Below are 27,786 nucleotides of genomic sequence, written 5' to 3' on the forward strand. Positions count from 1 at the left end.
AATAGGTGCATTCTGCATCTAAATTCCAAAATACAAAGTAAGAATATAAAAAAATATGAAAGCACTTCAAATAACTAAGTAGATCATTTTTCTTCCAAAGGACTATAGACTTCCCACAGACTATGCAACTTCAATTGTTCAGAGTATTCTTTTTGCAGTGTACGCTGCAGTCCTATGCCTGTTAATCTCTTATTCCTCTCTTTGATCTCAGATTTGTCAAATTTGTAGATTTTTTCCTGTGCTTACAAGCATAGGGAAAAAAACAGCAGCAGAAGTGAAATCCTAAGACTGAAGAGAGAAAAAGAAGATGCAAGCTTTCATCTTCTGTATTTAACAGCCAATTGACATGAAACTTCTTAATTCTTTTTTGTAGTATATAAATAATATAAACACATATATACATACAATGTTTTAACATTGCACTACTACAAATCTAAATTCAATGGTTTCAGTACCTGTTTAATAACAGTTGCATGGAGAGCACCTGTAAATTCTATAGTGTTCTTGGGCAAGTAGTCAGGGAGAACTTCATACAGGTAGACACACAAAATAAGCATCATGACTGGGTTTGGATCACAGATATCAGTGGCCTAATATTGAAAACAAAAAAAGAAAAAATAACCAGATATTGACTTAAAATTTTGCCTGTATAGTTTAGAGGTATGAAGATGAAGAACAAAAAAAGTTTAAGGTAATTTTTACTATACAAATATTTTCAATCTAACCTGTCATCATCATGGCTGGGCTTCACGAATGAAGATTTGGGAAATTTGGGAATCTAACCTGTAATAACTGGATAATACCCATAGCTAATATGAATATGAATCTAGTCAGTGGACAAAATAAAACCGTGATCATTGATGACATGCTCTGGTAATAAACCCAGGCTAAAAATTAAACCTACCTTTTTTTCCCCACATTTCAGCAGAAAAAGACATTCATTTCATTAAAATTAAGTAGAAACAAAAAAGCAAGTAAAATTTACTATTTGGAAAACATATGTCTTTACTATTGCTAAAAAAATATATATATGTAAAGTCTTTCAGTTTACTATGAAAAATACCAGCCCAAATGCTCCTACATGCAGTTTTGCAACTGTTTATGAAGACAATGTCACCATCCAACTAAAAACTTTATAGTTATTTTTATCACAGATACTAAATTACAAAAGGTAGCAAGTATTCCTACATCTTAAATATTTGATTTACAGAAAAGTATTTGAATGGCAGCTGCAAAGCATATCAAAGCTTCAATCCTCAGCAATTCTGGTAAGTCACTAAAGAGAGTGGCAGAACTATTAGCCACACAGACTGAAAAAAGGAGAAAAAAATTGACTCTTCTAGACAGTGTGGCAAGAGAGATGTATAGACATAGTTATCATCTTAACTATCTGATTTAAGTTTTACTTTCAAGTTAAGATTTATTCAAAGTTTTAAAGGTAAAGTTCTCCTGCCCTGTGCCCAGCCAAGCAGCACATCCTACTCCCAGCAGTTCTCACACAGCTCCCTCTCTAACCTTCTTAGAGAGTGAGTACATCACTGGGCACTGATCTGAATTTTCCCTGTAACTCTCCATAGTTTCTTAGACAACATTTATCCCTGTAATTCTGAAGATTAATTTCATATACTCTTCATGCATAATGCAGACATGCATATGTAATATTTCTCATCTTCTATTTGTTTGATTCCATCACTACTGTTTTTTAAGATTCAAACTTTAGGATGCATTTACTATGCAAAGTAAAAAAGCTTCTTCCCTGCAAAAACTTTAAATCTGAAGTCTGAAAAATATTCTGATTTTTTTCATTCACTTATCTCAGTAATGGCTATTGAATGTTAACAAGTTATTCCAACATAGCTGAGGTTTTACATCTCTACTGTTCACTTTTCCTGCATTTTCATTTAAGATAGCAAAGATGCCAAGTAGATTATCTGTTCAAGTCTAACTTTCTTTTGCCACCCACTTCTTTCTACTCATTTCCACTTAGATCAGAATTTATTCCCTTAGAAAAATATTATTATATTTTATCCTGTGCCAAATTCATAAAACTGCCTTTGTGACATTCATCTACTATTCGAGGAACTAAATTTAAAAATAAAAGAAAAATAAAAAACGTAGTGTACTTCTTAACAACATTCGTGAGAAAATTCACAGTCTATAAATAGTATATACTTTAAAAAATGTGTTAGTAAACAACAGCAATTAATAAAGTTTAACAGACTAATGCCTTAAATTTTATCCATAACAAAGTTGCTCAAAATATGAAAAAGCCTACTCTCTTTTTAAAGCCATTCCCCTTTGCCCCATCCAAATCCTTCTCCAGCTTTCCTGTAATCCCCTTTAGGCACTGGAAGGTCTCACCAGAGCCTTCTCTTCTCCAGGCTGGACAACTCCAGCGCTCTCAGCCTGTCTCCACAGGGGAGGTGCTCCAGTCCTCTGACCATCTTCAGGGCCTCCTCTGGACCTGCTTGAAAAAGCCCATGTCTTTCCCACGTTGGAGGCCCCAGAGCTGGATGCAGCACTTCAGGTGCAGTCCCAGAAGCAGAGGGACAGAATCCCCTCCCTGGCCCTGCTGCCCACGCTACTGTTGATGCAGCCCAGGATGTGATTGCCTTTCTGGTCTGCAAGTGGACATTGCAGGGCATTGAGTTTTTCATCCATCCATACCCCAAATTCCTTCTCCACAGGGTCCCTCTCAATCTACTCATTGCCTGGCCTGTATCCATGTTTGGGATTGCCCTGACTCAGATGCAGGACCTTATATTTGGCCTTGTTGAACTTCATGAGGTTCATACAGAACCACGTCTTTAGTCTGCCAAGGTTCCTCTGTATGACACCCCTTCCCTCCAAAGTATCAACACCACCACTCAGCCTGCTGTCATCCAAAAACTCGCTGGGTGCATTCCATTCCACTGACCATGTCCCCAACAAAGATAATAAATAAGACTTGTCCCAGTACAGATCCCTGAGGGACACCTCTCATCGCTGGTTTCCACACAGGCGTTGAGCCATTGACTGCAACTGTTTGAGTGCAACCATCCTTATCCACCAAGTGGACCACGTGTCAAATCCATGTTTTTGCATTTTAGAGAAAAGGATGTTGAGTGGGACAGTGTCAAATGCTTTCCACCATATTATCAATAAAACTGAATTCCAGCCAAATGTTCTTTATCCAATGCATCCACTTTTATATGCAAGCTTAGGAAGATTCTGTCCATTACAATCCTCTTCAAGTGTTTTTACTGAATACCCTAGGAATGATATAAGAAGGCAATTTCTACTCTAACAAATAGCAGTGATTTTTATTTTTTTTTCTGTCTTCTGTTTTCTGAATTTAAGACCACAGATCAATATTAGATTACTTTCTCTGGAAAATAAAGGTATATGCATTGACATTATAGATTGGTGGATAGACAGAGTTCCATCTGTGTATTTGCGTTATCATACAAATTTTAGCTGAATAACTAAGAATTAAGAAAGAAATCATTTTCCTTAAAGTTACTTTTTTCAAGACATTGCCATATTTATCAAGTTAATGGTTCCTTATTGAAGTGCAGGAAACTCAAGACAAAAAATGTGTTAATTGTCTTTAGGAGATGATGACAACAAAAATACAACTAAAACATTAATGTCTTAATTCTTAAGGAGATTTTGGAGCTGAAGACTTCCAGACAGTTAAATTTCTTTATTATTACAGAATCTTATATTTTTAGAGTGATTAAAAGTGCCACCTGTTCCAGATTTAATAGCGTCTCAGTTTGTGTTATCACCGCTATCCTCATATTAATTAATGCAAAGCTGTCCTGAGAGTTCAGAAGCAGTGACTGCCTGACTCAAGAACTTAGCCAATGCTACTGGAGGGAACATTTTACCCTGTTAAATTTAAGAGAGAAAACTATCACAAAAATCTCAGATTGGGACAGTTCAGCGACAGGATTTTTAATTTTAATGTTTTTTTAATTTTGTTGCTTTTATTGCTGAAGAACAAGATCATTCAGAAATTTCTACAGTAATCTTAGAAAAGCATATAAGAATTCCAGTACATCTATGTAAAATGTACCTTTAGAATTAAAATACAGACCTCGAATGCCCAAGATCTGTTCCTTTTCCTAGTGTTGACTGATTATATAGCTTTGTTTAAACTCCTAGTCTGTACAGAGGTGGATTTTCCCACCTATAAAAACACCAATATCTAAAAAATATGCTGAACTAATAATACTGCAGCAATATAGACATGCTACATGTATAAGGAGACTATCCTAGAATTCTTCTTACATATCTAATGTGTTTAACATCTTTTGTGTATCCACCATACAAACTCTGCCTTCACGTGCCGAGCTGCCTGTTCTTCTTAATAAAAGCCAAGGCAAAACATGCCTTTGTTTTGAGAGTTATACCCAGATTATTTTTATGCTTCCTTTCAGTCACAAGTATATGAAACAGTAGATTTTCTTGGTTTAGCTTGTCATAGCAAAGCCAATTATAACATCGTTATCTGTATCAAGAGGTGAGAACAAGACAGTAGCTGATACAACTCCAAACAGCAGGATCAATTTTTCCCTATAATAATAACAAAATCGAATGGAAAGGATTAAAAAAAAAGTAATTGAGTTTCTTTTTTTACTACTTTGCCCACATCACAGCTGTGATTCCTAATACTATCAATTCCTCTGGAAAGTTTCCTCATACACTTTCAAATATTATGTCTGTTGGACTGTATCTGCTGTTGTCCAGCCAGCCCAATATACTCCAGCCCACCATAGTACCTGATGTTCACTTTGCTTGTGATGGAAGCTGCATCATTCTGGAAATTCTTAAGAGAATGATGTGATCTGAAGCAAGTTTTCACTACTTTTGTTAAGCACAGGATTTTTAATGACTCAGCAAGCAAAGCAGAAAAAGAAAATAAGAGGGAATTTGATAATTTGAACAAGTAATAGTTTGGTAACTAACACACACAATCAGCAAATTAAAGATCAGATCATGAATCCCCATGAGCATGGAAACCTGTAATGCAACCTGGTCACTGCTATTAAGAGGCCACGAGCTTTGTCCTGAATTTACAGAGCCTCAGCACTGGGGTTTGACAAACCTCTGTCTGAAGGCTTGCTGGCCATCTTGTAGAGCTCTGCTTTACTTGGATTAGCTGTGACAGCAACTTTTTTTAATTCATTAATTAAAACATTAATTAATTTAATTAATGTTCAGATCTCTGTGGCTGATTTGTTTTACTTTTATCTTCACAGGGTACTACCAGAACTACCAGATATAACTAACTCACAGATGGACAAGAAATGGATAGAGAAATGCAGACTAGAAGCAAAAGAAAACTGGGTTTGGGGACAATGAACAAAGAAGTAATATCTAACATAGGTAAACGTCCCCATATCTAGAAATTTGGAAGCATAGGTCAATAAAAAAGACAGATGTAAAGCACGTTTACTAAATATAAAAATTATCCCCAAAAAGGACATCAGAAGCTAATGACTTAAGAGTGTTACTCTCACCAGCAGTCCAAAGCTCCTGACTTCTGACTGCATCAAACCTGGGACAGAACACTCCCAGGCCTTCATGATTAGATAGATGCACATGTCACCAGACATTCATAAAACTTCTTTCACCACTTCTCTTTATGTTGAAGTGCATGATGCTTATTCTTAAATATATTTTTCTAAATTGTCTTCTCATGTCAATAATGAATTCCACTTGGATTTTCATTGTGTGATTTATGATGCTAAAATCTGAACTGAATTAATCCTATGTTCAGCTAGTTGTATATGTGCTATTATACAAAGCAAGGAATTACAGAAATTACTTGTAATTAAGTGTACTTACATAAAGCAGTATATTGGTTTTCCTCATAAAGTAGCACATCATGGAACAAAACTGTTTCACTAAAATCTCACCTTAATTTGATGTACAATACTACTATAAAAAAGTAAAAATAAAAATATCAACCTATATAAGAGAGCTGCTAGCATAAAATCATTTACCTTTATGTCTATATTCAGATTGACAGCATGCATAGCCTTCACAAGTATCAAACAGTTGTGCAGAAACTGTTGATAAGTTCTTGGATTAGTATACATCCTTATAAAGTGAGTAGAAATCTAAAGAAGACAGAAAAATCAAACTCTTAATCTTCCACTAAGCAAAGTTACTGATTTTGCATTTTCAGTCCTTCAGCAACCCATAAAATCTAAATCTTAAACTGAAATTCAATGTTAAGAATATACCCAGTTAAAAATTAACACTGAAATAATCCCCCATGAGTTGCTAAATTTTGTAGGTTTTTTTTTTTCTTTTTAAAAATACTATAGGCCAAGAGTTGCTGTTAAGGAAACTTCCCTGTCTGACCACTCAGGAACCCCTCTGAGAGTCACCTGAGCTGGGACCGAAGGCCCATCGCAGCGGTGGTTCCAGTGAGCCGAGGGGTGCCCTACTTGACTCCCTACACTCCCCCACACTCACACACTCTGACAAGACACCTGGATCCTTCAAACAGTTTAATCTTGGTGCAACAGCAGAATAACAGCTCGAGCTGGTGCCTCTGAGGAGGGACCCCGAACAAAGGAAACCTTGGGACACCCAGAGCTTGACCTGCAGCTGCACCCTGAGCTGCCTGCACTGAATGTATTCCTGAACATTGCAAAGGAAAATCAGGCCTGAACAAGGCCACTGACACTGAAGAACTGTATAAAACTTGCACAATATTAAGAAAATTCCTTACCAAAAACGGACAATAAGCTGCCACCTGTGCTGCCAATACCAGACCATCTAGAAGATCTTGGTCAAAATTTACTATCCATCTCCTTGGTGGTACTCCACCTGATGGAGAAACAAAGCAAGATTAATGAGACACTTCTCTCCAAGAGGCTTAATTTTTTTCTACATAGATATGATAACTATTTGAAATCACTGAGTAGAGGAAAGAAAAGAAAAAGGAGACATCCATTAACACACAGAATTTCCCAGACATATTTTTATTCCAGAGCCATGGCTGAAAACATGAAAAATCTCACCTAGAATATTGCAACTATTATTCATACACTCTGCTACAGCCTGTAAGAGTATTCATCACAGCAGAACGGAAAGCAAGTAAGCTAAACTTAACCTCATAGGTTAGGAACCTAAACATGTAAACCTTTTATTTTTAAAGGCCTAATATTAATAGGGTTACTGAAACTCATGAAAATAGGAAGGAATCCTTTAAAGCTGCAACCTTTAAGTACACAAAAAGGAAAAGGTTATTGATATTCTTTAAGATAATATTAAATTATGTGGGACAAATGCAATATAAATGAAACCCAAGAGTTAATTCCTGCAGTATAGATCACCACTTTTACAACTGTGTTGTAAAGGCCAACTCCTCACAAGGTTAGATAATTTTTTATATTTCTAATGTGTTTATTAAAATAAAACTGATTATTAAGAAAATAAATATAGTTTATTCATAATTTCTCATTTGGAGCATCCATATCTTAAGTATTTAACACAGCATTTAAACAACACTTTGTCCTTAAGAATCCTAATAAATCACAGGAAGAAAACAGTTACTTGAAAACGCTCAACCTGAAGTATAAAAAGTTACTGACATACCAGTAACTAAATACTTTAAATCAGTCTATGCCCAACTACCAGTACTTTCCTCTCTAGACAATATGCTGGTTTTGAGAAATGAACACATAGAAGATGATCTTTTTTAAGCACAATCTGGTCACAAACTCTCAAGTACTGAGTCATGCCTTCTCTGTTGCATTATTTGCAGTTTCTTCCAACTGCTATTACAAACACACCTATTACTCAGGTTTTTTTGTTTCCATTACTGTCTCAGGTCCAAGCTCCCAAATTCAGAAAGTACTTTTGACTTCAGCCACTAGCAAGGTTTTCAGATAGACTGGGATCGTACTTTCTCATATAGGACCAATTATACAGGTTTCACTTCACTATTACACTTTTTTAAAAAATTAGTTCAGCCTACAACAAAGTCCTGTACCATATTCTAAGCAAAATCTATCTTTCATTACTCAACACAAGAATAGACAATATAGACTACAGGTGACGCAGTATCTGAAAAACTTAAAATATCTATCACTTCTCATCAACTCTTTGTAGTTACTTAAGCATATTCATACAGCTCTAGCAAGAAGAAACAGGAACAGATGCTGCACAAGCTTAGCAACAAAGGTATGTAAATCCATCTGAGCTTAAATCTGTGACATTGGTAATGATTTTAGTCTGCCACTTCTTCAATGTGGTGATGTTTAGGCTTCGTCCAAAATCCCTTATTTTTTTATGTTCAAGCTGTGAGTCCATTTAAATATTATTCTAAATATTCATTAAATGTATGCTCATTAAAAAAAAGGTATTTAAAAGAATATTTGAATTACTATTTCATTTTCTATAAGTTTTCAAATCAAAATTACAACATGTATTAAATTTCACTTTTTCAAAGTATTCTTTTCCTTATTGTTCAACTGAAACAACTTTTTTCAAGCAGAAAACTGACAGGTTAGGGATCCTTGATAATTCCAGATTGGAAGGCACAAAAGATTAAGTCTGACAGGATATATAGCATTTCCACATTACCTGTGACAGGAACTGATTATAGTAAATATGGGTCTCAACAACTAAATTGGAACAGTACTAATTTTAACTAAATTCAGACCTCTATTTTAGAAATATCTACAGTAGGAGATATTAATTTCATCCCACCTCTTTGGTAATCTGTTTACACTTATTTCTAAAGTATTAGATGCAGTCACTGCAAGAAAAATACTTTAAAAATAGTAAAATACATTTTTAAAACCTTACTTTGCTCCTAAAAAGTCAGTCTTTCTAATATAAATCCATCATTTTATTGATCATCATTGGTACCTATCAAAAACCAATAAACTGTCTTCTTTTTTTTTATTAATAGAATTCAGACTCTCAGCACACAATATCAGTATTTTTAATAAATCACCATCTTCACACTTTTATTTTTAACCATCTAAAATTAACTACTTCTACTTTATAAAGTCCAGTATTGAATTTTATTTATGGTTAGTCATCTAGATTGATTTGTTCAGCCTGGTTATGGAAATCACTAAATCATATGCTTTGAACAAAAAATAAAATTTACGGTTTATTCAACTTTTACTTTAAACTTGCTGCTTTTAGTCTTCTGGTGGGAATATTACAAGAGCACATTTAAGCAATACCAGCTGTCCTTAGTATCACAGAATCACAGAAGGGTTTGTGTTGGAAGGGACCTTAAAGATCCTCTGGTTCCAACCCCCCTTCACAGGCAGGGACACTGCACATAGTCCCTGTGTAGTTTCCTGTGTCTTCAAATCCTTTCTTTCATGTTGATTGAATTGTCTGTGTGCCAGCAAAATGGGTGTGGGAATAAAGTTGGCTTAAAAAGAAATTTTCCTTAATTTTTAGTCTGGATCACTCAATCCAGTTTGCAATACAGGCACGTAAATGTGCCACTGGAAATGAAACATGGTGGCACTGTTGCTCAAAAAGCATTTATTGAACTACAGCTCTACAATCCACGTAAGTTGGAGCATAAAGAAAAAATCCCATGAGGTGGAATATTTTCCCATTTTAACTAATTAAATACTTCTATAAGCATTTTTGTTGTTTTTCAGTTAATCCTTCTGCTATCAATCAACCTACTTATCTCAAATGTTTGTGAATAAATTAGTCAGAAAACATAATGTATTTTTCCTAATTACACCAAATCTAGCAGAACATCTGCCAGCTAACCACTCTACAGTAATTAAGTTTTTAAATATAATTAGTCAATTTTTGTAGAAATAAACAATGGAAATCAGAAGTATTACTCAGGATACCTCATTTTCCCCTGGGCATGTAAATAAATTGAATTTCACTTATATTGGGACTTCTTGAAAAAAAAAAAATTACTAGTGGATCTTAAAGATTCTCGGCCAATGTCATGATGAAAACCTGACTGATGGGTGTTGTAGGCCAAAAATAGATTAAAACACAAATTCTAACAGGTAACAGATAACTGTGTGGTTGGGGAACAGGAGAGGAAATTGTCCAAAATTTAACTTCTGACTTCTGAGACAGATTCCTGCTACTTGCTAGCTGCCTCCCATAGGGACTGGTTGCAAATTTTGATAACACCAAGAGTAAAATGCCACATTCTGAGTTCTCCCATTAACGAAGAGGAGTGAGACAGAAGCCTCAGGCTGATCATGAACTGTGCTCTGCACATAAACTATTTAGATTGGGAAATCTGGGGACTTGGAGTTAAGAAAAGAAAGAGGCCAAAAAGAAGCATTCCCAAAAAGAATCAGGGGACTGGAAAGAAGGTGAAGATGTTCATAATTGGAGGAAAGATCTTGGAAGTGGGAAAGATCCTGAAGAAGTGGGAAGATAGAAAGATTCAGAGAGATGCCAATGGATGTGTAGAGTGACACTAGACTGGTGTCTATGAGCAGCAGCACAGCATGAACTGACATGACTTTTTCCTGATGTTCTCAGATCAGAATTGTCCTCCCTGGCACAGAGGGAATTCGAGGCCCTGTGAACAGAGCGCTGTGCAAAGCAACTGAGTGTGCAAAACTATCAAACGGTGAGCTGGTTCTATGATAAACCCCAGTATCCTGACCCAATCACCCATGTTTTGTTCTCTGTCACACCGTGACAACAGGTGAAAATTCGTCATAAAAAACAATAACCAAGCAGGCTTAACTTGGAGGGAATGTGCAATCATTTATGAGTGCAACATTTACTATGGCTATGGAAACCTAAAAATATACTGCAAGGGGTCTTGAGGTAAGTGATCTAAAATGAGAGTAGTTTCATTTCAGTTCATTTCATTTCACTCAGTGATGAGTGAAGCAACATTCATAGTCAATTCAGTGATTTTGGATTTACTTAATTCCTGTGTGTATTTTTTTTTTAATAGGAAACTCTTTTTTTTAACTTGTTATAGTATCATACTGCATACATTTAGTAACCAAGCATAACAGCATAGTCCTCATCTTTCTTGTGACAGGTTAAACCAACCTTTGAAGACACACTGCTTTTGTTGTTCACGTTAGAAAGAAAGACAGAAAGAATAAACAACTCATTTCCAGATAGAAGCAGCAACATTTTGCCATGGCAGTCTAATTAGTCATCTCCTCTTTTTTTTTTTTAATTTTCATTTATTTTAAAAGGTCAGATCCATTTATTTTTGTTTTAAATATGGCCTTTAAAAAGTCCCTGCAACACATTTTACATCAATTACTTAATACATAGTGTCACTCCTAATTCATCCTGAATGTAGAAAAATCAGATTTGTCAAAAACAAAATTTATGTGGGAATGTTTTCACTTTCTTTGCCCACAAAGAGAATGAAAAGAGCAAACTATCTTCATAGTCATTCTTTGGATTGAATTTGGTCTTATCCTGCTGAACCAGTAGCACGGCTACAGCGTTTTGCAACGCTTTTCTTTTTTTTTGCCATAATCTCTTATTTTTCACAAAAACAAAAAAAAATGTTTTTACATTCATATGATTAGATTTGAAGCCTCGCAATTTTATTGTAAGATAAGAAAATTATTGTCTAAATGGGGATAATCCAGAGAATGTCTATAACAATTTACACAAAAATGACAAACCACCTGTTTGCTGACAGAATAGCTAGCAAGTTACCATAAACTCCTCTAGGTAAAATTTGGTCTATTTATTTGACATGTAGATGATTCAATGGATCAAGGAAAAATACTATACATTTAACTTCATTAAGGTTTTTATTCCATTCTATCTCATAAAGAAGCAATGAAATGTAGTCTAGGAAAAAGGTACTGTCAGGTGGAGCATAAACCACTCAAAAACAGCAACCCTATCAGCTGTCCACAAAAAAGGTCCTAGATTGCATACTCTCCAATATTTTCATGTGCAATTTGGAAAACTGCATAAAATTACTGTACTCCAGTCTGAAAATAATATCAAGCAGGTTAAAGAATTGTCTTTGGGAAGAAAAACTAGTTGCAAGTACTCATGAGGAAAGGACTATAATTTAAGATCTTGAACAACTGGAGTAATGATCTGTAACAAATGGGATGAAATCCAATAATGGTGCTTGCAGCGTACTACACTTGATTAAGAATAATTCATTACACAAATACTAGATGGAAAATTGGATAGAGGGAAGTTCTGTAAAAGAGAATCCAGAGGAAACAGTAAATCTCCTATGTTACAGAAAAAGCAAATATTTTTGCTAAGATGCATAAACAGGAGAGTTGAATCACAAGCATGTAGACTAATCCTTTCCCTTCTGTTCAGTTCTAGTAAAGTCTCACCTGGTATCAAACCCAGTAGTGGGCACCAAACTTCAAGAAAGAGATGGATTACTTAAGAGAGTTTACCAGAGGAAAACGGAGCTGAGTAGACAGAAAGACTGAAAGAATGGCAATGTTCTACCAAGAAGGGACAGAGGGAGAAACTGAAGCAGAAAATATCAATCTGCAAATATTTATAAAGTTACTAGAAAAGCAAAGTAGATTCATTGCACATCATATTTTAGAAGGAAAAGGGCAGACTTAAGCACCAGTAGAGAAAATTTTGGGTTATGTTAGACAAGAGGAAACTCTTTCAAATAGAAATGAGCAGGAACTTCTGGCAGATATCACCTAAATTGGATCATGGAATCTCCTTTTTCAGAGGTTTTTTTAACAGCCTAGCCAAATACCCATCCAGTACACTAGAGGTGTATTCAGTTTAGTCTTTGTACATGAGAATAAAGCAGATTATTAATTTTCTCATTCTTCATTTCCTACCTTCTGGGATTTTTCCCAGTTTCACTTTTATTAACTGATCCATCAGGATGCTCACCGGCTTCCTGACGTAAGCAGTAAACTAAGTTAGTAAAAAAGTATCTCTTTGAAGAGTGATGGTAGTGTTAGTATTCAAAGAAAGACCCAAAAAAATTACTAATTGGATCAAGTGTTCCCAGCAATCTCTGAAATTATTTTTCCCAATGGTTATGTAGTTAAACATTTCACTGTTTCAAAGTGGTTGACACATCCCACTGCTAACAATTAAAATTAAATATTTAAAACTGTTTCCCCCTCTTCTGAAAACCAGGAAGAAATTATAAAATTCTCATTCTAAATACATAGAGGAAAATATTCTTTAGCATCAGTCCCACCAAAAAAAAAAAAAAATAAAATAAAAATCATGATCTTTCTGACAGACACTTAAACAACTTCTCCACAACAAACACCACATTATTTTTCTTCTGGAAGAAAAAAAATGACCACATAAAATTACCCTTAGTCTTAAAATGAAAATTCCATCAGGAAAGGAAAAGAAGTTGTAATGCAGAAGTATGATACATTGGTATTATCTGAATAAGCAGGAGTATGATGTATTGGTATTATGTGGATAAGAAGACCAGAGGGAAAAAAATTGTCTTATACCAAGTTTTAAAACTCCTAAAGGATCAGATTTAGCTCGATCTACTACGTTTAAGAGCTATTTTATATAAAAAAGTAAGAATAGTAATAAATCTTTAAATAAAGTACTGTATTTCTTGTGAAGCTGTTCTGTTGTTTTCACAAGCAATAAAAAAGTTAAATTCCTACTATCAGTTGCAAAATCAACTGATATATGTCTAAGGAGGCACAAGAAATGCCAAGGATAAATCTTCTGTTACACAGCCACAAGCAATTTTTTTCAAATTCTGAGTTACTGAAAAACAGACTAAAAAATATATAGAGTCAGGCTACCATTCTATAAAAGTTTTCAGACCAACCCAACACATTCACATAAGAATCTTGAAGCTGATGGCCTTTAATGATTAAAGGTATGAAATGGGTCTCTATAAGAAATTGATAAATTAAACTGAGTTACTAACAATTGAATGGTGATATGACAGCAGTCTATATAAGCAGGCATGACACAGAATAGGAACTAGACATTGCCAATAAATTTGTGTATTCCACTGAGCTATTTAACAAAGAAAGAACCAAATTACAGAATTAAGCAGCAAGCTCAAACCAAAATATTTTACACACAAGAGAGATATTAAATCTACTTACTGCTTCAAAATAGTATGATACTAGAAGTCTGCACAGGTTGAAAATACAATTAAAGAGATTCACAGAATGAAAATCTAGTACAGCCTTACAGAAGTACCACCTCCATCTGAAACAGCCTTGAGTTTCAAATCAGGATACGTATAAAGTATTTCTGTACATTTTAACTGTTACTCATCTCTAAATAACTTCTGTTGGAGGCAGAATATTAAGCCAGACAGACTTTTAAATTATCACAGTATGTTCTTTTAATATAAACTACTTCAGTAATAATGGTTTATAATATTATATAACAAATTCTTGCTCTGGAATCTGAAAATCTCTGGAGGTGAAACAAATCTATAGCTATAATAACACCCATAGTCCTGCTCTAAGTGCTTAAATCTGGTACTGAATAATGCAGACATTTACAGAAGAAATATGTATCAATAACCTTTCCTGTAAGTGCTAACATTAGAACCAGCACAAGGTTTGAAATGATGGTACTGAAGTATACAAAAGCAGGAGAAAGATGAGAGAAAATATGTCTTTTAATACTTTTTTTAAAAGGCTATTATTTATTATCTAAAATTTATTTAAGACTAACAAAGTTAATGTATCTGCCTTTAGAACATATGGAATGTGTGGCTACATTTTTCTTAAAACGGAAAACAAGAAATCTTTTATTAGAGACAAAAGGTAAATTACGGCTCTTACATCAGGTAGGAGGCTACGACTTTTGCTCATCAACACTGATAATTATTCTTCCAAGAACTCCTGAAATATCAGGGACAGATTGATTTAATACCACTGTCAATTCTTAATAATTCTAAGCAGAAAAGTTCAAGAAGCACCACATGGGGCAATGACAGAAAAACAGAGACACTGAGGATATGTCTCATTTATTCCCATCTGTTGCAGAATGTTTTTACCCTGAGGCACGAACATTTATCTTCCTGCTCCTAAAAAATTTTTCCAATAGTCTTTTGCTCTCTATGTAGTTTTATTTTCATTGATTCTTATCCCAAACAATATCTTAAACTGAGAAATTTCTTAGGTTTTTATGCTTCACATAAGAACAGTGCTATCTTATATCAGTCACCATTTTGTTGTTTTTCAACAGAAAGTTTCCATTTGTAAAGAGAACTAGCTTTAAAATCACTGAATGGTACTGAAAACCTCTAGATTAAAATGTCACCTTCAACACTACTTTTTTTTAATGGCATTTATGAATCTTGGGACATCCCTTTCCCTTAAGGGTGTGATGTCATATCATGGCATTTCACTTATAGATTACTTTGATTTAAAAGGCAGTAAATCACAGTGATTCATTACAGCAGACCTGGCTTCCATACTGGCTTCACAATGAATATTACAGTGCCTGCATCATCATCTTTTGTAAAAAAAAAGTTAAATACTGCTCTCAACACATTTAATTGTGTGATACTTACAATGAATTAACAGAATCTTTCTCAAACCTCATAGTCTGAAAAGTTTTCTCCTCACAAAACACCTGAGGTGGTATTACTAAAACCCCACCTATACCAGATTTAACCTTCATATTTGGCATGCACTGCAGAAGTAAGTAGCATTAATTACACAAATAATTAGAACACTTATTTAACCCAGTTAGCAAACACTGCAAACACAACCTTGTTTGGCTGAAAGCAGAAGAGCTGTCTGGGCATCTCATAATATATTGCAAGTAAGGACAAAATTTCTTCCTAAGATGTTGTCTTATTATTTATACTTAGATCATTTAGGTTTTTGAGTATATAAGATTATATATACTTATATACAGCTTTATATATAAGCATACATGTCTACACATACACACACATATACATGTATGCATATATGTACATACAAACATATACACAAATATATGGAGGTCTAGGAGTTTAGGCTTCAATTTCTTTTAAGATCTTTTTAACAGGTTTCCAAAGAAGAACACTTGGAATGTTTTCAATATAGGACTCCGAGAACTATCTTTCTTCACACTTTTATTTCCCTGAAGGGTCATAATGCCAGACAGTATCAATTGTACAAAATGGCTTTTTTATACTACTCCAAAATATAAAAAGTTAAATGAAACATGGAGTTTTGATTATTTCTCAACGGTGTACGAACTTTACACTCAGAAAATAATTATTTTCCCCTTCTTTTATTAAATAAAATCCTGATATGATCCTGTGGGTTTTTCAGCTATAGGGTACAAATTATGATGCAATTCTTAAGCGTGGAGTAGTCAACAAAGAAAAGCAAGTAAGACTGAAAAGCTAACTTATTGGGCTTCATATTTACATATTATGCTTCATTCTTATGCTCTACTGTGGAAATCATGAAATATAACACAGAAAAATGGTTTAAAACTTCGCTAATTTGTATTTCAGGAAATATTTTTAAGGATTTATCACTCAAGAACAATGTTCTCTTGTGATATTTTGTTGGAAGTCAGACTTTTGATAATCATGGTAGTAGTTCATTAGATAGTCACTTCCCCTTCTTTAATTCACCTTTTTATTACTTGTGTAAAAAGCAATATTCATTAATTTGTAAAAGCCTGTTTTGCACTGATTTCAACTGAAAAAATCTTATATGAGATTACACAAGATTCTTCCTTTCTGCTCTTCAAAGACAAAAAATATTCTTTAGCTCTCGTTTCTCAACTGACTCTAAGAACTATCAAATTGAGAAGCAAAAATCAATGGACTCCATAAATATCCTTCCTAAAACTGTGGAAAGAAGGGAGAGAGAACAGAGGACAGAGGAAGACAAATTCATTAAAACACAGTAAAAAGTGTACTTCTTAACTGCTATGCTAGAAACAACCTTAAATAAAAGTTCTACAGAATCCATTTTAAAACAAGAATTCTACTTAATTCTCATACAATTTTGTTAAGATATGTAATCTTACTAAAATATTTCCTTCCTCAACCTTTTACCTGCAGGTACCATACTGAATCGACATCAAAATTAGGAAAAAATAAAAATAAAAACCACTGGCAGTGAAGTGAATAAAATGCATCAAAACCAAAACCGTCCTTATGGAAAATAAGAGTCTTGAGAGACACCACTATGCCTAATATCATCAGGTACACCTACACTGGCCCTGGATTAGAATTTCTCTTCCCTCTTAGGTAGAATTTTCATTCCAAGCAGATTTTCCAGTAAAGTGAGGATGTATCTACTCTGGAGACAGCTTTTGCATCCCAGATGTAGGTTGACTGTTCAGGTATTGTTCAATTTAATAGCTGTCATATTCTCTAACAATTTTATATTAAACATAGAATTATCTATTCTTTTCAAAATCTTCCTGGGATACATTCATCCCTTATTTCCCAAAACATAATTTAACTTTTTCACCATGGTAAGAATCATAATTAATAAGGAAGAGACATACAGCTTCTCAGGTGGCCACTTAATTCACTAATCTGCAAAGTTTCCTACTGTTTAGGGAGTACAGGATTTGAATTACAGCATTCCAATACTCTAGCAACTTTTTAAGAGTTTTTCCTGACTCTTACTTTCTCATGCCATTAGCAGTCAGTCTTTCAGAGAGAAATGTTGAAAAAAAATGTGAAATAAGGAACAGTAGAAGGTAACCTGAATATTTATTACACTCAAATAACTAATGCTTCCTCTGCTATCATTCCTATTGCCGATATAATGCCTTAAGTGGGCACTGAATCTTACATTTCATGTATAATTAAAGTCTCAGCACAATAGGCAAAGCTGCATTCTCAAGTTTTATGGTATTTGGACTCAAGTTTCAACATTCCTTTCCAGTTTGTGGTCAATAAGACATATTACAAGCCTGCCCTTACAAAACATAGGTGCTTTTAAAATGTAATTATTTTTCAGTAGCAGTAAGGAGAGAAGATATGGAGATAGTAAACTCCTTGCTAATGTTCTCTCTAAGCTATTGAGATCTTAATTCTTGCAAGAGAACAGTTCTGATGAATGTCATGATTATCTTCAACTTTAGAAGGAAGTAATAAAGACGTATATTTGAAACCTCTCTGTACTGCAGTAGCTTAGGCTTGTCTCACTGTCACATTTCACTTTAAGTAGCCAAGATATCAGAGGAAAGACAGAGAAATGTGGCCTGGATAGATCTTTATTTAGTAAGAATTGATCACCCAACAGACTGGTTTGAGTTGAAAGCAGATCCATGGTGAAGACATATTGCTAGTCGGGGCTAAGTATTCAAAGCAGAGTCTTTGGATAGTAATATGCAGGCACATAAATATTAAGAAAAAGTGGTAATTGCTCTCTGATCTGCACTGCAGTAAGAATTTAAAAAAAAAAAACCAACAACCTAATTCTTCTCTTAAAATTAGTGATATTAAGCAAATAACAACAAAAATACAAAACTGAGGATATTTGGGACTTTCAGCTGAGTTGTATGAACACTTACTATACTCTGACTGACATTTTGCCTTATGACACTTTTAACTTCCTCTGAAAAAGCCTGTTTAAGCTTAATTTAAAGCTAATGTAACTTAAAATTGTCACAATATCTGAGTATAAATTTGATGATTAACCTTATCATAAAACTTAAAGGACCAATAGTATATCAGGACATTAAATCTGCTAAGATACATAAGCCCTTCTGCAGCATATGAGCTTAAACAACAAATTCAGTCTAATGACCCTGAGGGACATCACTGGTCACCAATCCTCAGCCAGACTTTGTGCCACTCACTGACCATAATCCTTTAAGCCTGGCAGTTCAGCATAATTTCATTCCAACTCACTGGCCTCTTAACTAGCCTGCACTTCATCATTTTTTTAATGAGAACGTTAAAGCCATGCTAAAGTTGAGATAAAACCATCCACTGCTTTCCATCTGTCCACTGAGTTGGTCATGTCATCATGAAAGGCAATCAGGTTAATCAAGTATGATTTGTAAATTAAATTGCCTTTGTAAATTTATGGTGATGACTCAAGAAGGTTTTTATACTTTGTGTGTTTGGCAATGTTTCCAAAGATTGTTTACTCCATCCCAAGAAATAAAACGTGGTTGACTGGCCTGTAGCTTCCCAGATTCTCCTTCCTTCAGATAGGAAAGACATTTCTTCCAAACCTCTCCCAAACTTTCCCCCCTGATTGTCCTGACCTTTCCAAGGTCACTGAGTATGGTCCCAAAATGACAGTGGTCAGCTCCCTCAGCACTTGTTGGTGCATCCTATTGGGTCCCTTGGACTTGTGTTTGTCCAGTTCGTTTAGGTGCTTGCGAATCTAATCCTACTCTACCAAGAGTAGGATTTTCCCATTCACCTAAGGGGCCTGGAATTGTTCAGTGACAGCCTCGCCAGTAAAGACTAAGGTAAAGAAGGAGGCATTGAGTATCTCAAGTCTTTTCTGTGCCCTTTGCCATCAGATTCTCTGCCCCATTTAGCCAAAAGAACAGCACAGCAGCAGACACCAATTCATTCTGAGGCAATAAAAGCAAAGTAAGTAAGAGGAAAGTGAAGGTTAAAACAGAGGATTCAGAGACATATTGAGGCAAGTCATCTGTGGAACAGAACAAAAGATCACACAGCTAAGAACTTTGGTAATGCAAAGGTATAACAGCCTTACTATGAATTTACAATTTTTCAGAATTTTCTCTTTTTTGGTTATTAGATCTTCAGCAATGCTCATTTATGCAGTTTTGTGAGAGAAATGGAAACAGAAGCAAAATAAAAGGGCATGCTTATGTGCATACACCAAGCTGTTTCTGTGTGCCCTACAGCAAACAGAATATAGAACTCATGAACCAAAAAACCTATAAAGAAGTTGATATAGCAAGGCAGTATCTCTAATTTCCCACACAGAGAAACATATATAGTCTCCTCCTTCCAATCTTGCACTTCTCTGAAAGCAGTAAATTATAATTAAGTGAAATTGTAAGAGATAACTGTAACACAGATAAATGTCCTCTGGCAGTAACCACAAAATTCATTTTCACCTGTGACCTAGAGTCAAAGCTACAACCACATCTGCACAAATGAATGCATCAACCTATTGAGTTATATGCATGATCAGAATGATTTATCAAATTTTCTGAGAACCCTAATATTGTGATTAAATTGTTCTCTTTGGGTGCCAATTTTCAGAAGTCTTTAGAACTAAATAATTGCAAAAAAACACCCTACTGTACAATTGCTGACAAGCATAGGATGACTTATTAAAAATAGACTCATTTTAATATTGTAATTTGTTACATAACTATATACTCTAAACAACACTTGCAATAATTCACTCCTTAAAATGCATTATTTGTACATATTCCACTTGGACATTTGGAGCTTTTTGGTCCAGTAGCATCCACTAGATCTGGACTTAAGGGTTTAGGTTCACTCCTCTCATCTTTAGAGATTATAACTCAATTAAAATTTTAATGCTAAATAAGATGCATTTTGACATTTACATTCTTCCCCATGAGTTCCCACAGACCAGAACAAGGTCAGCCATGCCTCCACATCTGTATTACTGAAGCCCACAATAAAGAGGGGAGACAGTTGGGATGAGGAATACATCCCTGCAGCATTTATGAGGAGCCACAACACTGGCCAGATATAGCCATTCTCTCTGCAAGTTGTCACCTATACACACAGGACTCAGATAACACCCAGCAGAGCAGAGTGCTTGCATCTGTGAGACAGTTCCATTAGACACAGAAAACAAAAAATAATACATGGCAAATACCTACTGTAGGGCATGTTACTTTACCTAGGAAGCTCCCTGAGTTAATCATAAGAGCAGAATCAAGCTAGGAGCTGACAGCTAGAAATCCATTTCTATTGGATGCAGGGGTATAGACTGACCTTTCAACCTTATCAGCAGAATTATTCAACACATTTGAGAATATCCAGTTTAATTTGCTTCTATACAGTAAAGGAAGAGAAGCAGAGGGATATTCAAAGCATATGCCCAAGTGAGACTTCTGGAAGATGATATGCAAATAGATTATCCATAATTCAGACAGGTCAGAAATCACTCAAGGCAAAAATAACACTAGAAAACCTTTTCTGTACGTGGTTTATGAACCATTCTGGAGGCCCTCCCAGCTCAACATCAGACTGGCCTTTCTAGGGGTTCACTACCCATTCAAAGTAATGCTGAAAAAGGCAATGAAGTTAGGGTCAAGAAGCAAAAGGGGAAAATCATACAAGGAAAAGGAGGTAATAATTACTAGGGGTTGAACAGTTTTATCAGATTTGAATACCAGAAATGGTTAGATCAGTCTTAAATAAAAAAGATCATTTTATCTAACCTTATCCAAGCAATCATGAGAGTCAAATTGCTCTTGCAAGTAGGACAAGATTTATAATCTGGAACCTTAGTCTCTATTACCTTGCTAAATGTCATTGGAATAAAGGATACACAAAAATTCTAAAAATTCTGAAAAGCTAGCTCTCAAACACACCACTATAAGCACAAATACTAACAACTCTGTGTGAGTATAAACAGGAAAATTAGGATAAAGTAATTACTGTTAGTTAATGTCAGTTAATGTCAGAAATTAGAAAGAAGAAAGTGAAAAGGTTCACAACACTTCACCCTTTATGCCTAGCTAAAAACGGTAAGATCACAAACAACACAGAAGGTCTATCATAAACAGTGCTGGTCAAAAGATGCTGTTCTTGGAACACAGAAACACAAGGAAAAGAAATACAAATGGGCAGGCAGTGACTTATCTCCCAAAACATACTGTCGATGATAAGTTGTTATGTATCTCTATGAATAATAACTGTAAAAGTCTACAAAAGGAGTGTTAGAAGGAAGAGCATAGTGAAAGAATTCTCACCTTTTTGACAATCTTTCCACACAATTTTTCGATTTGTCTCATAATTGTTATTCAACCAGGTGAGGATTTTTCGTTCATATGAAGAATATATATTACTGGATAAAGGTTCTGGTTTTATTCTTGGCATGTTCTGCATGCTTTCCAAGCTGGATGGGTCAGTTTTGCTATGGGAAGAAACACGTCGAAGAACAAACACCTGAAATGATAAAAACGTGTTTTAAAACATGAATTGTAAAAAGAGTTTCAAGTGGAAGGATTAAAAATAAGCATCAAATTCAAAAAACAAAAGCCTTTCCTAATATAGAAAAGGTTAAAGAGTTTACACATTAGCATCCACACAACCGATACCCAACACCAAGGTGTGATATGTCTCCAGGGCAAGATGTACGAGAAGCAGCTGAGATCACTTGGTTTGTTCAGCTTGGAAAAGGCTGAAGAGTGATCTCATCACAGTCTACATGTTCCTCAAGGAGAGCAGCAAAGGCAAAGGGGCTGATCTCCTCTCTCTGGTGACCAGTGACAAGACACAAGGAAAGGGAATGAAGCTGCATGTTCAGTTTGGATATCAGGAAAAGGTTCTGCACTCAGTGGTGGTCGGTCACTGGAACAGGCTCCCTAGGAAAGTGGTCAGAGCACCAAGTCTGTCATATTCTACAAAATACAGACTGTACTAATATAACATTTCCTAGCAGGAACATGTTAGTTCACTGTTAAAGTATTAGAACTATGAAAACTACAATGTTCTTACTCTTCCTTTTTCCTTCTCTGATAGAGAGAAATAAAATACTTAAAAAGTATTTAGTTTTTCAGATCTGTTTGGGAAAAAAAAAAAACAAACACGGAATATACCACAGATCTTTTTCAAAACAAAGGTTTTGGCCATCAGTTCCTCGAAATTTTGTAGTAAACATATCTGAGGTTTACCTTGTATATCTGCAGTAGCACATCTGTCCAAGCTCGTTTGCTCGCTGTCTCAAATGTGCTGTCCTCCAGGACGAATATATTCTTGTCACTAAATCTGTCTGAGCTTTTCACATCTCCCATATTCAACTCCACCTTCAGAAAAAGGGATGGGATTTATTTTCCATATTCATTTCAGCAGTTTGGATGGAAATTCACAAGAGGACAATAAGGCATCAGTGGCATAAATTACTGGTAACATCTACTATAGTGCAATAGTGACCAAGGGTAGAACCATTTACAGTTTGCCACTATCTCAGGAATAAGAGCTACAATACAGAATTGACAGGAGTTGAAAGTAGCAATCAGGAAATAGGAGCAACACATAAGATAGAAAAAAGAAAAAAAGAAAAAGAAAAGGAAAAAAAAGGAACAACCTACCTTCGGTACAGTTTTTTCTTTTTTCACTTTAATCCATATCTTGTAATCTTCAGGTTCAAGCAGAAATTCTGGCATAACATGAGGAAGATATGCCCCTAGGCTCCTGAAATTGTAAAGCAGGAAAAGTTAATAGGTAGAAAAGATAATTGTTTTTAAGATATATAGATATATATACACTCACATACACATACATACTGGAAGTCTTATGGGTGTAAGTGAAGGTATTTTAAAATTCTGTTAACCGCTAAACTGACCTGCCATCCCTTCTCAAGTTGCTAATAAACGCAATAGGAAAAGTAATTGTAGTAGAAAAAGGCAACTGCATTAGAATGAATACCAAAAAACCTAATTTTCAAGTGAAGAAAGACTATTCTTTACCTCAAATGACATAGTTTAAGCAAATGAGCTGGAAAGGAGAAAACAATGAAGAATTTTTGTTTTTCTCAGGGGAGCAGAAAAGCTTCCTGTCTTTTAGGTCAGGAAGATTATCATAGCGTAACTAGATTTAAATTGTTCTCTGTGGTTTTGACATGGTTAAAGTGAATAAAAATCAAACTAACTTTTCTTGTTATATAACCAGTCTTTCATTCAAATGAAGTGATCCTACTTTTCTGGTACCATATAGTCCAACATGAATTTACTTTACACATTAAAAGTCAAATGTCAGTTCAAAATTTGGATCATGACAACTTATTTCTCTTCCCATAGAATTATACTTTTCTAGTAACAGTATAATCTCAGTTTCCATACTTTACATGGTGACATTATCTTTTCATATTATTGAAATGTCATGTGTCATTCATTTAAAAACAAAAATACTTTATTCAGAGACCCAAAACCAGCATCAAGTTAATAGTCTGGTTCTAAAATTTACCGTGTCTGAAATCTCCATTTTTCATTCACCTATAGACTCTGTCCAATGAAAACCATTTTAATTTTCAGCTCTTCCCAAATAATAAAAGACTGGAATCTATAAAATATTAATCTTCTCAAGTATCCTATCTTCCTTTTGATGTTTTCACTTGGAAGGTACATGGGAATAGGTGTAATCTACAATTTTCTTTCCAAGAAATGCTACATAACAAGGTTACATGTCATCACAGTAAAGCTCTATATAACTGAATGTTCTCATAATTGGCTGCATTTTGCTACTGAGGAACATTCCTTCAAAAAAATTCCTCTTCATTCAGGTGGATATTTAAGCTGATGCCAGCTCTCCAAGATCAATATTTTCACACTGTTAAGACATTTTTCCTCAAGACACAGGACTTGCAAAAACTTAGTTGTACTATAAAATACCCAAGCTCTTCCTTTACTGCTGTGGTAATGCACCAAGGAAATCCTCTGAGTGGAGGACAATAAAACTGATAGTTGGAATGTTTCCTGAAACAGTGAGCAACATCCACCTGCCTTGACAAGTGGAAAATTTGAAATACAAATTATGTTTTATTTGAACTATGCTGACCAGAAAGTAGTGGTTGGTGGAAGAAATCCAAGAACTGTCTGCTGACTTTCCACAAATCACAATAAACGTGCAGGGATAGCAGATCACAGATAAATTACTCATATCTCAGCTGGCTCTAGAAGTCTTATCATCACTACAGACAGTCATGCCAGGAGTATAGATATTGTACATTTTTGTTCTATGATCTATAAACACCCATGAAGAAATGCAAATATTCTAGATGATCTTAAAATGTACAAGTAGGAAAAGTATATTCATAAATCAGGAGGAATGAAGAAATATTAAAGGATTCACATAAACTAGAAGAGGCAGAAAACTAACAGGATGTGGTAATGTTAAGCACATACTGAGCACAAATTTAATTATAGAAGGGTTCAGACTGGAAAAGACCTCCAAGATTATCAAAATACAGATAAGCCCAGGAATTTAGTTAGAACTGCTTTCCTATGAAAACCTGGGTTTTTCTCAGATTGTTATGGATTACTAATTCATGTCTAATCAACAGACCTCAACAACTGCCACTCTGTGTACAACAGGTGCTTGGCTTAGCCTTGACCAACTGGTTGTTGCTTCAATTCTGCTCTGAATACATCAGTGACTTAACAGACAAAACTCAGTAAAACTGAAGACGTTTATTAAAATTTAGCTATTAAAAAGCTTTAAAAAATTCCCAAGTAACCACCTTAAAAACACCTAAGTAATTCTTTCCAATTGCTGTTATGCATAGCAAAAAGGGTTGGGATCCACTTACCCCAAAACTCATCATTTTAAAGTATGCAAACCCCACCATTTATGCTAGTTTCAAGATTCCTAGAGTCCCGAAAAAGCTCAAGGGGGAGACTGCACAGAAGAGCCATCAGGCTCCACCAAGAACATCAGTGGAATGGTAAGAACATTAATGAAAAACTTCATCTAATCATCTACTGAGTCTGCCTAAGTATTGAGGTTGAGAGTCATCTTCTTTTGCAATAAAGGAAGCAGAGTTCCTGTGGAATTTCTGTGTCAAATATAACTTTCCAAAGGACACTTTGATTAGTGTAAACTGCAGAGGACAACCTTGGTAAAAACAAATTAAAGGTCATAATACATAAATCCTACCTCACCAAAAAAAAAAAAAGTATCAAAGAAAACCTACTGTACACCATTCAGTTGGAATCATGTTTGAACTATGCGAATTGAAAAGAGTGGAAAGAAAAGTTGGATGAATGCATATTTCATCATACTTGTACTTACTTGAGGAAAGAAAGCAGTGCTGAATGCTGCCAGTGGAGCTGTAACATTCGTTCTACTGGATCACGGGACAGTAACTGGCTCGCTGCAATGCCTGGTAATGATTCTCCATACAGATGGAATAACATCTCACAAAAACCCTTATCTTTGCTGAGGTTTCGTGTAAAAACCTTATCTTGCGAAATAGTCGTCTGGACTTTACACACATCGCTAGGAGAGAAAAAGCCTTTGATATTATTCTTTTAAATGCACAAAATGATCTAAAATTACACGTATCAGAATGTTAAGTTTAATAGGCCATGCATTAAAAACAGCAGCAGGAAGGTGGAAAAGTATAGCAATTTTTCCTTTTTACAGAACTTCAAGAATTTTGAAGTGCATGTAATATTTAATATGTGTATGTGAAATACTTCATACATAAATTCGTGTTTGTCAATGCTTTTGCCAAACATAACTTTGATTCCTATCATGTTTATAAATGCCTATGTGTTTGTGTCCCAGAAAAGTGGCTTCATTATTTAGCAGCAAGCTAGATAAGGTCAGCTGAGTGATGCCACTAAGACTGATTTATTTCCATGGTGTTTGCAAGACTATGAAATATTCTTTCCCATATGTTTCCTGATCTTTAGATCATGTGAGCTAAAAATGACATTGTTAAACCACTTATGCCACCAAAGAAGGGACAATGGCTAGAACTGTGTTCATTCTGGGAGAAGAATCAATTTCAGTTCAGAGGGTGACATAATTTGAACTGCCTATTTAACATAAACTGCATTATGATATGCCAGAGTATGATAGTTGAAAATATATTTCAGAAAGTTAAAAATAACCCCTGGATGACATTTTCATATAAGCAGCACATATAAGCTATAATTTTAATAGAAAACTATACATTAGAGTGTGTTTATATTCCTTAGATCATATCCAAAACACTTTAGTACATATGTGCCAACATTCTGTTAGACAGACATGAGTATTCTGTAAGCAGATATTAATTACCATCTCAGTGAATGAGGTATTGAAATAGGATTCTGTCCCTTAGGCCAGCCAAAGAGCGTGAACCAACTCTTAATAGCAGTTATAGTCTTTTGAAAGAAGATGTACTCCTCTTTATCTTCATCAGGAGAAAGAGATAATTCAAGTTTATTTTTTTCCCTACAACTTCGACGGACAACTTCACTCTCTTCACTTACAACTTCACTGTCTTCACTGGCATATTCAGCACTCTCATTTTCAAAAGCAGTATCCACCTCTGAATGACACACACACACAAAAAAAAAAGAAATCCTGAAATATTCCTTATTTCCCTATTTTTGTCTAGTACAAAAATATTTAACACACAATTGTTTCAAAAAAAACCAAAAAAAATTCAGACAACAAATGATCAGCTTATTCTGGGAGTAAACAATTGGCATGCACCTGTCTTGGGAATAGAACAAACCACTGAAACAAAATAAAAAATACCCAAACAGCAAAAAATAAACTCAGACATGGCTTACAAAACCATAGACAGCAATCTTAAAGAAACAGTCATACATTTCCAATAGATACAGCTTTGCCAGTCAGTCAGTGCTAGCTCCCCACCCCAATCACACAGCATGGTTAAGTTAGTGATCAGTGTTCAGACACTTTATCAGTTACTCTATAGGTATAATTAAGCCCACATCTATAAGCCTTTGGACTTTTATCCCCTCTTTTAATCCTTATCTCTCCTAGATTCTGACCAGTTCATAACAACAATATTATTGCATGAAAAGATAACTAGGAAAACAAATAATTTTTGTATTGCACAAGTAACTTAGGTAACTGTCCTTGAAGATGTATTTTAATACCACTGTTTCAGTTTTAATGTTACATTAAATGATGCAAAAAGTAAGCTAGCTGATACCTTTGTGAATAAAAAAAGGCTTGTTGGGATTTAAGAAGAA

At 34.9% G+C, this 27,786-nt stretch overlaps 1 protein-coding gene across 4 annotated transcripts in view; it reads right to left on the reverse strand.

Moving 5' to 3' along the window:
- Positions 1-27,786, reverse strand: part of CFAP47 (cilia and flagella associated protein 47) — a 287,854-nt gene that overhangs the window by 195,287 nt on the left and 64,781 nt on the right. For all 4 annotated transcript variants that reach the window (XR_007908382.1, XM_051811713.1, XM_051811714.1 and 1 more), the window contains exons 29-36: positions 26,858-27,110; positions 25,862-26,068; positions 23,164-23,266; positions 22,747-22,878; positions 21,823-22,018; positions 6,731-6,828; positions 5,994-6,110; positions 456-590 (exon numbers count right to left, since the gene is read on the reverse strand). Coding sequence is in view for 3 of the 4 variants with exons in the window: in XM_051811713.1 (XP_051667673.1) it covers positions 456-590; positions 5,994-6,110; positions 6,731-6,828; positions 21,823-22,018; positions 22,747-22,878; positions 23,164-23,266; positions 25,862-26,068; positions 26,858-27,110 (1,241 nt within the window). In the remaining variant the exon portion in view is untranslated. The remainder of the gene's footprint in view (positions 1-455; positions 591-5,993; positions 6,111-6,730; positions 6,829-21,822; positions 22,019-22,746; positions 22,879-23,163; positions 23,267-25,861; positions 26,069-26,857; positions 27,111-27,786) is intronic.

Source organism: Manacus candei, unplaced genomic scaffold (genome assembly GCF_025592945.1).
Source record: "Manacus candei isolate 608988 ecotype Guabito, Panama unplaced genomic scaffold, ASM2559294v1 h1tg000083l, whole genome shotgun sequence".
Taxonomy (NCBI): Eukaryota; Metazoa; Chordata; class Aves; order Passeriformes; family Pipridae; genus Manacus; species Manacus candei.